The sequence below is a fragment of the Chiloscyllium plagiosum genome, chromosome 40 (assembly GCF_004010195.1).
Source record: "Chiloscyllium plagiosum isolate BGI_BamShark_2017 chromosome 40, ASM401019v2, whole genome shotgun sequence".
NCBI classification, from domain to species: domain Eukaryota; kingdom Metazoa; phylum Chordata; class Chondrichthyes; order Orectolobiformes; family Hemiscylliidae; genus Chiloscyllium; species Chiloscyllium plagiosum.
This window is the reverse complement of record NC_057749.1, coordinates 3,545,574-3,557,589: the sequence shown is the minus strand read 5'-3', so window position 1 is coordinate 3,557,589 and position 12,016 is coordinate 3,545,574. Positions and strand designations below refer to the sequence as shown.

The window sequence follows — 12,016 nt, the reverse complement described above, 5'->3', positions numbered from 1 at the left end:
GGGAGGGGGAGGGGTGAGGGAGTAAGTGGGTGTGGGGCTGAGGGAGTGGGTGGGTGGCAGGCTGAGGGAGGAGGTGGGTGGGGAGAGCAGTGAGTAGATGAGTAAGGGGCTCCTGGTAAACCCGGTTATTGCTGTGATGGCTCAGTCAGAGCTGTGACCCACACTTCATTCAGGGCCCTGCAGCCCCAGTGTCTGCACTAAACTCTCCAGAAACATCTGCTTTCTATACCAGGCAACCAGCTTCCATAACTAGTCTGGGCATCAATCCCACATCCCAGATGGGAGTCTGAGCATCAGAGGTGGCACAGACAGCCAATGGGAACCATATCCCCTCTCCCTCCATATTGCACATTTGACCAAAACCAACTGCCTGGTGACAGAGTATGGCACCATTACCCGGTCACAGGACTGTAGTGTACCAGCTCCCTGTGGCTGGCTATGGTCAGGCACTGGCCCAATGAGTGAATAGGAAGGGTAGCCACTGGGGCAATATTTGGGCAATGCCTCAGACAGTTGGCAAGTGAGAGGAGTTTAGTTTGGGATTAGGGTCAGCATGGGACTGGTCAGCATGGGACTGGTCAGCATGGGACTGGTCAGACTGAAGGGTCTGTTTCCGTGCTGTCTGAATCCGAGCTTACCTGTTCTGGGCCAGGGTTTGGGAAGCTGCGCCCAGTAGTCCCAGCTGCTGTTCCAGGGAGTAAACGCGGAATGTCATGTAAATCGACGATGCCAATAGAATAATGACTCTAGGAAAACAGACAAGTGACACAAATTGACATATAACACAACATTCCACACTCAAGTTTGAAAACTTCTTTCACTTTATAATGAAAAGCAAACTTTGCTTTAAAGGAACTCAAAGCTTTTGATCTTGCCCTCATCAGAACTACGGCCAAGTAACCAACCTTCGAAGGAATAAACCTAATTGATCAGGCAGGACGAGAAGGTGCTGTATGGTTTGACCACGGTTAGCGTGGAGATGGAAAAGGAACTGTTAACTATCAATCTTAGTTAGCTGGAAATAAATCAGGCAGATTGATTCTGATTCATCAGAGTGTTACCATGGGAAATGAACTGGCGACGACAATCTCCATAACCTTTTTCTCAACGATAAAGGTGCAATGTTTGGTTAAATTCCTGTGGTCTATGTTGAACAGGGTCCTGTGGGCTAATTTCAAAACAGACAGTTTTGAAACAGTTTCTACCGTACTGTTGTTAGAATACTGAACGGACTCTCAAACTCTTACCACTCGCCTGTACCTGTGTTTTTGTTTTTGCCGCTGTTTACCTATTATTTACTATCTATGCTACTTAACTATGTGATCTGCCTGGATTGCTCGCAAGGCAAAGCTTTTCACTGTGTCTCGGTACACGTGACAGTAAGGTCAATTCAGTTCAATGTGTGTAGATTCTAGCCTGTGCAACTGCGTCACATTGTGCTCCTGAGAGAGAATCTGAAATTGGTTTATGGTATGGTTCCCAGCACAGTCGGGTTAATTTCACTAATAGATTAGATTAGATTAGATTACATTACATTACAGTGTGGAAACAGGCCCTTCGGCCCAACAAGTCCACACCGACCCGCCGAAGCGAAACCCACCCATACCCCGACATTTACCCCTTACCTAACACTACGGGCAATTTAGCATGGCCAATTCACCTGACCCTGCACATCTTTTGGACTGTGGGAGGAAACCGGAGCACCCGGAGGAAACCCACGCAGACACGGGGAGAATGTGCAAACTCCACACAGTCAGTCGCCTGAGGCGGGAATTGAACCCGGGTCTCAGGCGCTGTGAGGCAGCAGTGCTAACCACTGTGCCACCGTGCCGCCCACTAGAGTCCAATAGTAGAATCATATCTGATGTTGAACATGGTGTTCTGAGATTTGTAGTCACTGGCTAGTTCTGCATGGTCAGCAGTGTCTGCCTGTTGTGAGATGTATGGCCTACGTACCTATCGATACACTGGCACCAATACTTCCATCCCACATCGGTCATCTCTGCGCTCATCAAAGCACCCTTTTGTTAGTGGAGCAAACTGTTTACTTGTTTTACAAAGTAGCAGCATGAGACAGCTAGCATCTCCTGTTGCTCAAATGTGTGAGGCACCTCGAATTGAATTGACTTTATTGTCACATGTACCGAGGCACAGTGAGAAGTTTTGTCTTGACAGCAATACAGAGAAATACACAGTTAAGTAGCATAGATAGTAAATAATAGGTAAACACTGGCAAATGTGAGTTGGACTGGGTGTACTGTTCAGGGCTAAAAGTCATGACCTTGGGCCCTTTCATGAGTTTGCGCGATGTATTACCTACAGTGTGGAAACAGGCCCTTTGGCCCAACAAGTCCACACTGACCCTCCGAAGAGTAACCCACCCCCCCTCTGACTAATGCACCTAACACTACGGGCAATTTAGCATGGCCAATTCACCTGACCTGCACATCTTTGGGCTGTGGGAGGAAACCGGAGCACCCGGAGAAAACCCACGCAGGCACGGGGAGAATGTGCAAACTCCACACAGAGAGTCGCCCGAGGCTGGGATTGAACCCGGGTCTCTGGTGCTGTGAGGCAGCAGTGCTAACCACTGTGCCACCGTGCCGCCTATAGTGAATGACGGTTTGATCAGGGTAGCCATGATCACACAGGCCTGTGCTGATAACTCTCTCTTCACATTAAGCCCACATGAGGACCCCACGAGGTTAATGTTGTAGGCTGTAGAAATCTCAATGTTTACTTCGACCAGTGACAGTGGCAGAATTCTCAATTCATACATCAAAGAAAGGGAACTCGTCCAATTGCTCAATTTTGATGGGAAATTTGAGCTCAGAATGAGCTTTCCTAAATAGTGTAAAGACATTCATTAATGCAGTTCCAGAGTCAAATATGACAGCTCCATATCAGAAATATACAAGGGACAGGATGGTGTGGCCATTCCATTCAGGATGTGCTCCTCAAGGTAGTTAATGGAGCTGTTAGTAAGAGCCGGGCTGAGAGGGTATCCCATGGCAACACTATCTAATCGGGTGAACATGGTGCCTTGTCCTTTTACATGGTAGGGGGTGTAGGTTCTGAAGGACGCTTGTGGGCTTATGGGTAGGCTCCTTGTTGGGCATCCCGAAAGCACACCTGGAGTATCCTGATCTAAGAAATAATGTTCTTGCTGTAGAGGGATTGCAGCAAAGATTTAGAACATAGAAGAATACAGCGCAGTACAGGCCCTTTGGCCCTCGATGTTGCGCCGATCCAAGCCCACCTAACCTACACTAGCCCACTATCCTCCATATGCCTATCCAATGCCCGTTTAAATGCCCATAAAGAGGGAGAGTCCACTGTCTACCCTATCTAACCCCCTAATCATCTTGTACACCTCAATCAAGTCACCCCTAAACCTTCTTTTCTCTAGTGGAAACAGCGCCAAGTGTCTCAGTCTTTCCTCATACGATCTTTCTTCCATACCAGGCAACATCCTGGTAAACCTCCTCTGCACCCGTTCCAGTGCCTCCACATCCTTCCTATAGTATGGCGACCAAAACTGCACACAATACTCCAGATGCGGCCGCACCAGAGTCTTATACAACTGCAATATGACCTCAGTACTCCGGAACTCAATTCCTCTACCAATAAAAGCCAGTACACCATATGCCTTCTTCACCGCACTATTTACCTGGGTGGCAACTTTCAGAGATCTGTGTACATGGACACCAAGATCCCTCTGCTCATCCACACTACCAAGTATCCGACCATTAGCCCAGTACCCCATCTTTTTGTTACTCTTACCAAAGTGATTTCCCAGACTGATTCCTGAGACAGCAGGACTGGTGTATGAGGAGAGCTTGAATCAATTAAGATTATATTCACCGAAGTTCAGATGAATGAAGTGGGGGGGGCGGTATCCCATAGAAACCAGCAAACTCAAACACGGCTACGCAGAGTAGATGAAGGCTGGAGGTTTCTGATCACAGAGGCAGGGGGAGCAATCTAAGGATATACTATTTTGGACTGAAATGAGCAGATATGTCTTCACCCAGAGAGTGGTGAGATGTGGAATTCACCACCACTAAAAACAGATTAGGCAAAAACATTGTGTCAATTCAAGGAGGAGTCGGTTACAGCACTAAAGGGATCAAAGGACGTAGAGAAAACGTAGGTACAGATTATTGAGTTGAATGATCAGCCATATCATAATGCAGCAGGCTGGAAGGGCTGAATGGCCTCCTCCTGCTCCTATTTTCTATGCTTTTATGTTGTTTAATGCCTGATCAAGGGGCCAGGCATCACAAAGGGTGAGGGGTAGAGGGTGGGGGTGGGGCTTTAAGCCAAAGCCCTGCCCTTACTATCAATCACATGCAGCGATCCCCATCGCACTATCACACCCCAGAGGCCTGCACCCCTGGCTGATCCTGGGCCTCCATTGGGCAGGTCCTCAGAACTAGCTACTGCCAGGAAGTGATGAGCTGCCAACCTCTGATTGGCTAGCAACTGTTGTGGGTGGTTGGTGGTGGTGGGGTGGGGGGGCACTCTATGTCCTCGATCTGGGAGGCTCATCTAGTTGAATGCCCGTTTGCTTCGAAAGGAGGCAATTTATGGGTACAGCGAGAGTGGGGGGGGGGGGGGGGGGAGAGGTGGTGATTTAAAATACTGCCCATAACAAATGAAGATGTCATTTGCCAGGAGATACTGTCCAATACTTACATAACAATTAATATCCTGAGAATCCCATATTCCATTTTCCCAATCCCCTCAGCAGCGCCCAGTTTCGATAGCTTTTCTTTCTTCACCACTCTTTCTGAAGAAACAAAATGCAGAGAATTAAAGAGCAATTTGATTAAGGAGAAGGAGAGTCGGGGAGAAGCCCAGTTAATGCTGCTGTTCAGTTTAACTCAAATCTCAAAGCTCCTCGATCGCCGACTGCTTATAAATATGATCAGTCAACCCAATTTGTCAAATTGTTGAAAACATTCTCCATTTGTTGCTGAGTACATAGTAAAACGCGACATTAACACTAACCAACTCTCAGAATGATCCTCTCCCACAGTCTACCTCTATTATCAACTCTCAATTAGTGTTTATTTGTGCATCGGATGACAGTGTCACTCGGTAGCTATTGGCAACAAATCCTAGAAATAACTAGCAGAAAGCCAACTGGAGGAAAGAATAATTGGTTCAGTGAAAGTTATTAAAGTTGGAGCTGGCTGTGAAATCCCAAAAAATAACGGGTAATGACACAGTGTAATGGCAACCCCGTACAAAAGGGGAAAAGACTGACAGATAAGAAGAATTCAAGTCTAAAGTTGAATAAGGAAATATAAACACCCCACACAAACCCACAGTTAATTTTCTCAAGAATACCCCACACTGAAATGTTGGCAGTGATGCACCATAACTTCATTTTTATTCGTTCACGGTATGTGGGCACCATTGGCAGTTCCAACATTTGTTCATCCCTGGAACTGAGTGGCACTCTAGGCCATTTAAGAGCTGCCCAGGTCTGGAGTCATATGTAGGCCATGCCAAGTAAGGATCACAGATTTCCTCCCCTGAGTGGCGATAATGAAGTAGATTGCTCTTTTTTTTTTTAAAAGTGAGAACAGTCACGTTTAAACTTCGGATTTTTAATTGAATTCAAATGTCAGCATCTGCCATGGTTGGATTTGACCCCCATGCCTTCCATTGGAGCTGTGGATTGCGAGAGCAGTGACATTACCCACCACACCACCATCAATATGGAGAACTAACCGTGAAAAGTCTGACTGTGGTAACTGGAGTTCTCGGCCTCTGGGGAACTTAAGCTGCTGGTGGAGTTCCCCAGCATAGACTGATACTCAATCTCTGGCAGTGAAGATGAGGAGCCATTGGTCAGTTTCCTCTTCAAATCCAAGTGAAACCTATAGTCGTCCTGTGATAGGGCAGATAAAGCAATGTCACACATGCAATCACTCACAGGCTCAGGGGAGGTGCAGGGTTCAGGTTAACACACTATCATTACTTACACACCATCATTACTTACACACCCCACCCCTCCCCAAACCCCTCTGACGGAGAAGGAAGCTATTGCTGTTGGATCAGTACTAAATCTCTAGTTTGTTGGGATAGTCGGGGAAATGGAGGGCAAGGCACTACGGAGGGAAATTAGTTAAGAATGATGAACATCCAAACCATGACTTACCAAGGGTAGAGAATCACACGTGTCTGGAGACAGACTCACAATCAAACTCTTCTTACTGTCGTGCTGAGGAGAAGGAATGACACAGTGAACCATATCGTAGGAAGAGGAAAGAGCTTTCACATTAACAATCCAGACTGTGCTCCAGCTAATGCAACTTTCCAATATGGAATATTGAGATTTCGCAACTGTTTTGGGCAAGAATTTTACACTTGCCAGGAATTCTCATGTTTGCCGTTCTTGAAATTTGGCTAACCCCCCCCCCAATCGACGCTACTCACCTCCCCAACCAGACCGGAGGTGTTAGCCGTGACGCAGTTGGCAGCATTCTGACCTCTAGGCCTAAAGGTTCTGGGTTCAAGCCTCACTCTCAGACTCGAGTCAGACCTGAGGATGGCACCATCTTTCAGATGAAATGTTAAAAGCCACCTGCCCAGCTGGCAATGCCCACATCGTACAAGTGAGGGAAAAGCTCCTGCTGAAAATGCTCTCTGATCACAGAGGACAATGGCCCTGTTGTCTACCGTCATGCCAATCTCCTGAACCAATGAGATTAAAGGATAAAGAACAGTGGAGGAGGGAATATGGAAAATACACAGATCCCTCACAATCAAGTGCTGGAGAAACTCAGCAGGTCTAGCAGCATCTATGGAGAGAGAAAAACGGTGTCAACATTTCAAATCCAATGTGAGGCCACTTGGGAGCACAATTACCTGTACGCTATGTGGGAGCTGTTTACAGCACAGATGGAGGCCATTGTGCCTGGACTGGATCTATAACCTCGCACCAACCTCCTACCCTGCACACCATTTTTATCCAAATAAATTGTCCAAAGCCCTCCTGAATGTCTCAAAGGAACCTACCTCTGCCACATTGCCAGGCACTGCTCTGAAACATCTTTTTCTCACACAACCCTTGCTTACTTTAAATCTATACCCCTGGTGATCTTTTCTCTTTTAAGAACGAGAACAGTTTCTCCCGGCCTATTCTGTCCACCTGCTCAGGATTTGGAAAACCTCCATTAACTTTCCTCTCAGCTTCCTCTCCCCAGGGAACAGTCTGAACCCCCTTCGATCTCTCCCCATCACCGAAGGTTCTCATTCCTGGAACCACGTTTGTAAATCTCTTCTGCGCTCTCTCCACCGCACTCACATCTTTCCGATAGCGTGACACCCATAACTGTACGCAACGCTTCAGCTGAGGTCTAACAAGAGTCTTGAACATCACCCCCCGTGCTCAATGTCACCATTAATACAGCCTATATTTCTCAGACACATTCCATACAATCATTCCCTCCTTCTTCAGGTACATTTGATTTAAAACAAGGTAATGGAAGAGAGTGAATCCACTGCTACTGGTGGCACTGGAGGGTCACATCTCACTGAGAGAACATTAAAATAGATATCTACAGTTCGTATATGGTGTATAGGTTAGTGTGTGAGATATATGCAATTCCTTGATGGTGTAAAAATTCTTGTGCAAGATATATACAGTTTCTACCAGGTATATAAGTTGTGTGAGAAGATGTCTCGTTTATATGTTGTGTCAGGGGTCTTGTGTAGAATATATTCACTTTCTATTGTGTGAAAGATGCGCAGTTTCTAGAATGTGCCAGCTCTGAGAAGGCATCACGTGCAGTTCATAGAAGACTTGCATTTATATAGCACCTTCCACAGCATCAGGAGACCCCAAAGCACTGTACAACCAAATGTGAAGTTAACTTGGTTTGACAGACCTTGGATTTTAAAGGTGGGTAGTGTCTAATCATTCAGTTGATGTTGAGATATACCTCTGGAGCAGGTGAGACATGAAGACAGGTCTCCCAGCCCAGAGATCGGGACACTCCCACTGGCTCACAGCAGCCCGATGCTTGTACCAATAATAGTTTCCACCTTTCTCTTCCAGACCCCTTTCCTCTGCAGAAATCCCCAGCTGGGGAGGTTCCTGGTTCAGTGATGTTATTACATATCGCTGGTAATGGGTAAAGCCTATTACAAAAACGAAAGACAGTTTGCATCGTTTTTTTTTGAAGAAAAAATGCATCTTTTTTTTTGAAGTGCTGTTACGACTGTACATAGAAAGCACAGTAAACAAACTGTACACAGCAAGCTCCCACAGACAGAAACATCAGAAGGACCAGATCATCTGGTCATGACTTTCATTGATAAGACTTGGCCAAGACATTAGTGCAATGAGATCTTTCACATTTTCCCAGAGAGAGAAATGGGACCTGGTCAGGGACACAGCACCTCCAACCATGTCCGACTCCCTCAGTACTGCAGCAGAGGCAGAGCCGGGCTCTCACCCTCTCACTTCCGTTGGCCCACGGCTGACACCTACTCACCAGAAAGAAGCATCATCAACAGAGCACGATATTTGTGCGATAGTTACTCTAAGACTTATGTGCAGTTCCTACACTGTGTACATGTAACTGTGAGAGCTGTGTGCAGTTCCTACACTGTGTACATGTAACGGTGAGATGTATGTGCAGTTCCTACACTGTGTACATGTAACTGCAAGAGATGTGTGTAGTTCCTACACTGTGTACATGTAACTGTGAGAGCAGTGTGCAGTTCCTACACTGTGTACATGTAACTGTGAGAGCTGTGTGCAGTTCCTACACTGTGTATATGTAACTGCGAGATACGTGTGCAGTTCCTACACTGTGTACATGTAACTGCGAGATACGTGTTCACTTCCTACACTGTGTACATGTAACTGTGAGAGCTATGTGCAGTTCCAGAACTGCGTACACATTACTGAGTGAGCTGTACACAGTTCCAATATTGTGTGCATGTTACTGATTGTGACATATATCGTTCCTATTGTGTTTACATGTGAATGTGTGTGCTATATGCAGTTGCTACTGTGTGAGCTGTATGCAGATCCTCTAATGTGCACATATTACTGTGTCAGCTTCATTCAGATACTATATTATGTACACATTACTGAGAGAGCAATGTGCAGTTTCTAAACTGTGTACATGTTACTGCGTAAGCTATGTGCAGTTCCTTTACTCAGTATGCACATTACTCAGAGCTGTATTCAGTTCGTATCCTGTGTACACGTAACTCAGTAAGCACTTCCTATACTGTGTACATGTTACTGGGTGAGCTTTATGTAGTTTGTATACTGTGTACATGTTCATCCATGAGCTATATGCACTTTCTATACTCTGTATATGTTACTGGGTGAGCTTTATGCAGTTCCTATACTGTGTTCATGTTACTGGGTGAGATCATGGTCTGTGATGTTGTAACAGTTGACAGTACAATACCGGGGGAGCACTGCCTTAAGTCGACAGAATACCTCAGCACATACGCAATCAGCTCTGAGAAACAAATGATCGTTGAAGCAATGACGGAGAAAACTAAACTGTTGTGATTGGGACAAGAGCCAGGCGCACCTCATCTCCTACACTGTACTTGTAACTGTGAGAGCTATGTGCAGTTCCTACACTGTGTACTTGTAACTGTGGGAGCTGTGTGCAGTTCCTACACTGTGTACATGTAACTGAGAGCTGTGTGCAGCTCCTACACTGTACTTGTAACTGTGAGAGCTATGTGCACTTCCTACACTGTGTACATGTAACTGCGAGAGATGTGTGTAGTTCCTACACTGTGTACATGTAACTGCGAGAGCAATGTGCAGTTTCTAAACTGTGTACATGTTACTGGGTAAGCTATGTGCAGTTCCTTTACTGTATGCACATTACTCAGAGCTGTATTCCGTTCGTATCCTGTGTACACATAACTCAGTAAGCACTTCCTATACTGTGTACATGTTACTGGGTGAGCTTTGTGTAGTTTGTATACTGTGTACATGTTCCTCCATGAGCTATATGCACTTTCTATACTCTGTATATGTTACTGGGTGAGCTTTATGCAGTTCCTATACTGTGTTCATGTTACTGGGTGAGATCATGGTCTGTGATGTTGTAACAGTTGACAGTACAACACCGGGGGAGCACTGCCTTAAGTCGACAGAATACCTCAGCACATACACAATCAGGAATGAATCGATCAGCTCTGAGAAACAAATTATCGTTGAAGCAATGACAGAGAAAACTAAACTGTTGTGATTGGGACAAGAGCCAGGAGCACCTCATTAAGTGTGAGATCCTTGACTGGGGGGGGTTGTTAACCTGGGCCAATCAGGGAGCCCTGGCTGACAGAGATAACCAGGAGATTCAGACAGACTCCTCAGTCTAGGCTGGTCAGAGTCTACGTACTGTGCATGTGTAAATAAAGGGTGACTGATGATGGGATACCAGCCTCTGTGCTGTTATTTCAGAAACCTAGAAGATCCCTTCCATAAAACTATGTATATTTGACCAGTACATATTTACACTTTTCATCGATAATTTACTCTCAGATGTACCATGTTGCTTTCTTCTCTCAAACCTTGTTAACCTCCGAGTCAAAGTTACTGATAAACTGACAGACAGGAAAATAAATTCTTCTGACACTGTGATGCGTGACAGATCACTCAGGACTCCAGAGTTGCTGAGGGAACACCTACTCTTTTCCCAACGGTAATGGTGGAAACTCCAATACCTTTCCATTGTGTGGCTGATCAGAAACCTCTCTCTCTCTCGAGAGAGAGAAACCTTACTGCCTGCGTGTAACGGGAATTGGAAAGATGAACAAATTCATACTGGGCCTTTTTGACCTTATTAGAGTGTTGCTGGAAAAGCACAGCAGGTCAGGCAGCAGCCGAGGACCAAGGGAATCAATGTTTCGGGCAGGAGCCCTTCATCAGGGACGAGGTTAGGAGCCTCAGGAGTGGAGAGATAAATGGGAGGAGGGGTGGGGCTGGGGAAACTGGGGTAAGGTGGGGGGGGGGGTGGAAATGAGGAAACTGGTGAAGTCCACATTGATGCCCTGGGTCCCCGATTATGAACACACTTTCCCAAGGTCATCAAGTCCTGGGGTGCAACTTAAATCTGGAGCTTCTGGCTCAGAGGAAGGAACACTACCAATGCACCTTTCCTGATTATGTATACATTGACAAACATGCTTTTCAATCAGTGTTACATGAGCATTCAAAAGGATCTGGGTGGGATGTGCTTCGGAGGGTCAGTGTGGAGACGATGGGCCAAATGTCCTCTTTCTGCACTGTATGGATTGTATGATTCGAAGTGGGTCATTCGGCCCTTGAGCCTGCTCTGGTATTCAATAAGGTCATGGCTCATCTGTTTGTGCTCCCATCTACCCCAGATGACCCTCGATTCACAAGAATCTATCTGCCTCTGCCAGAGTAATATTCAGTTACCAAACCTCCCCTTCCTGAGGCAGAGAATTCCAAAGTTACCCAACCCTCGGAGAAAGGGAACGTTCTCTCACTCCCCTCCTGATATGGGCACTCCCGCTTTTAAAATGATAGCCTCATTCTGGACTTAGCACATAAAGAAACATAATTTCCAAATCAACAAAAAAAAAAAGAATTGTCGATGCTGGAAATTTGAGAAAAAAAAACAGAAATTGCTGGAGCAACACAGCAGGTCTGAGAGAAAGCAGAGTGAAAGTTTTGAGTCCAGCGACCCTTCTTCAGAATTGGCAGCAGCAAGGAAAATGCTTTTCTCTCTCCCTGGCTCACCATTATCCAACCCATTGCTCCCGATGGGGTCTCCTTCACATTGTGGAGACTAGACGCGCCTTCCCCCCCCCCTCGCAGAGCGCTTTAGGGAACATTTCAACTCCCCCTCCCACTCTGTCGAGAATAGGCAGGTCCTGGGCCTCCTCCATCGCCACTCCCTCACCATCCGACGCCTGGAGGAAGAACGCCTCATCTTCCCCCTCGGAACACTTCAACCCCAGGGCATCAATGTGGACTTCACCAGTTTCC

General features: G+C 46.3%; 1 protein-coding gene across 5 annotated transcripts in view; it reads right to left on the bottom strand.

Annotated features, from left to right (window-relative positions):
• Positions 1-12,016, bottom strand: part of LOC122542463 (GRAM domain-containing protein 2A-like) — a 69,775-nt gene that overhangs the window by 9,289 nt on the left and 48,470 nt on the right. For all 5 annotated transcript variants that reach the window (XM_043680187.1, XM_043680186.1, XM_043680184.1 and 2 more), the window contains exons 8-11: positions 6,173-6,235; positions 5,743-5,902; positions 4,699-4,792; positions 639-746 (exon numbers count right to left, since the gene is read on the bottom strand). In XM_043680187.1, the coding sequence (XP_043536122.1) occupies positions 639-746; positions 4,699-4,792; positions 5,743-5,902; positions 6,173-6,235 (425 nt within the window). The remainder of the gene's footprint in view (positions 1-638; positions 747-4,698; positions 4,793-5,742; positions 5,903-6,172; positions 6,236-12,016) is intronic.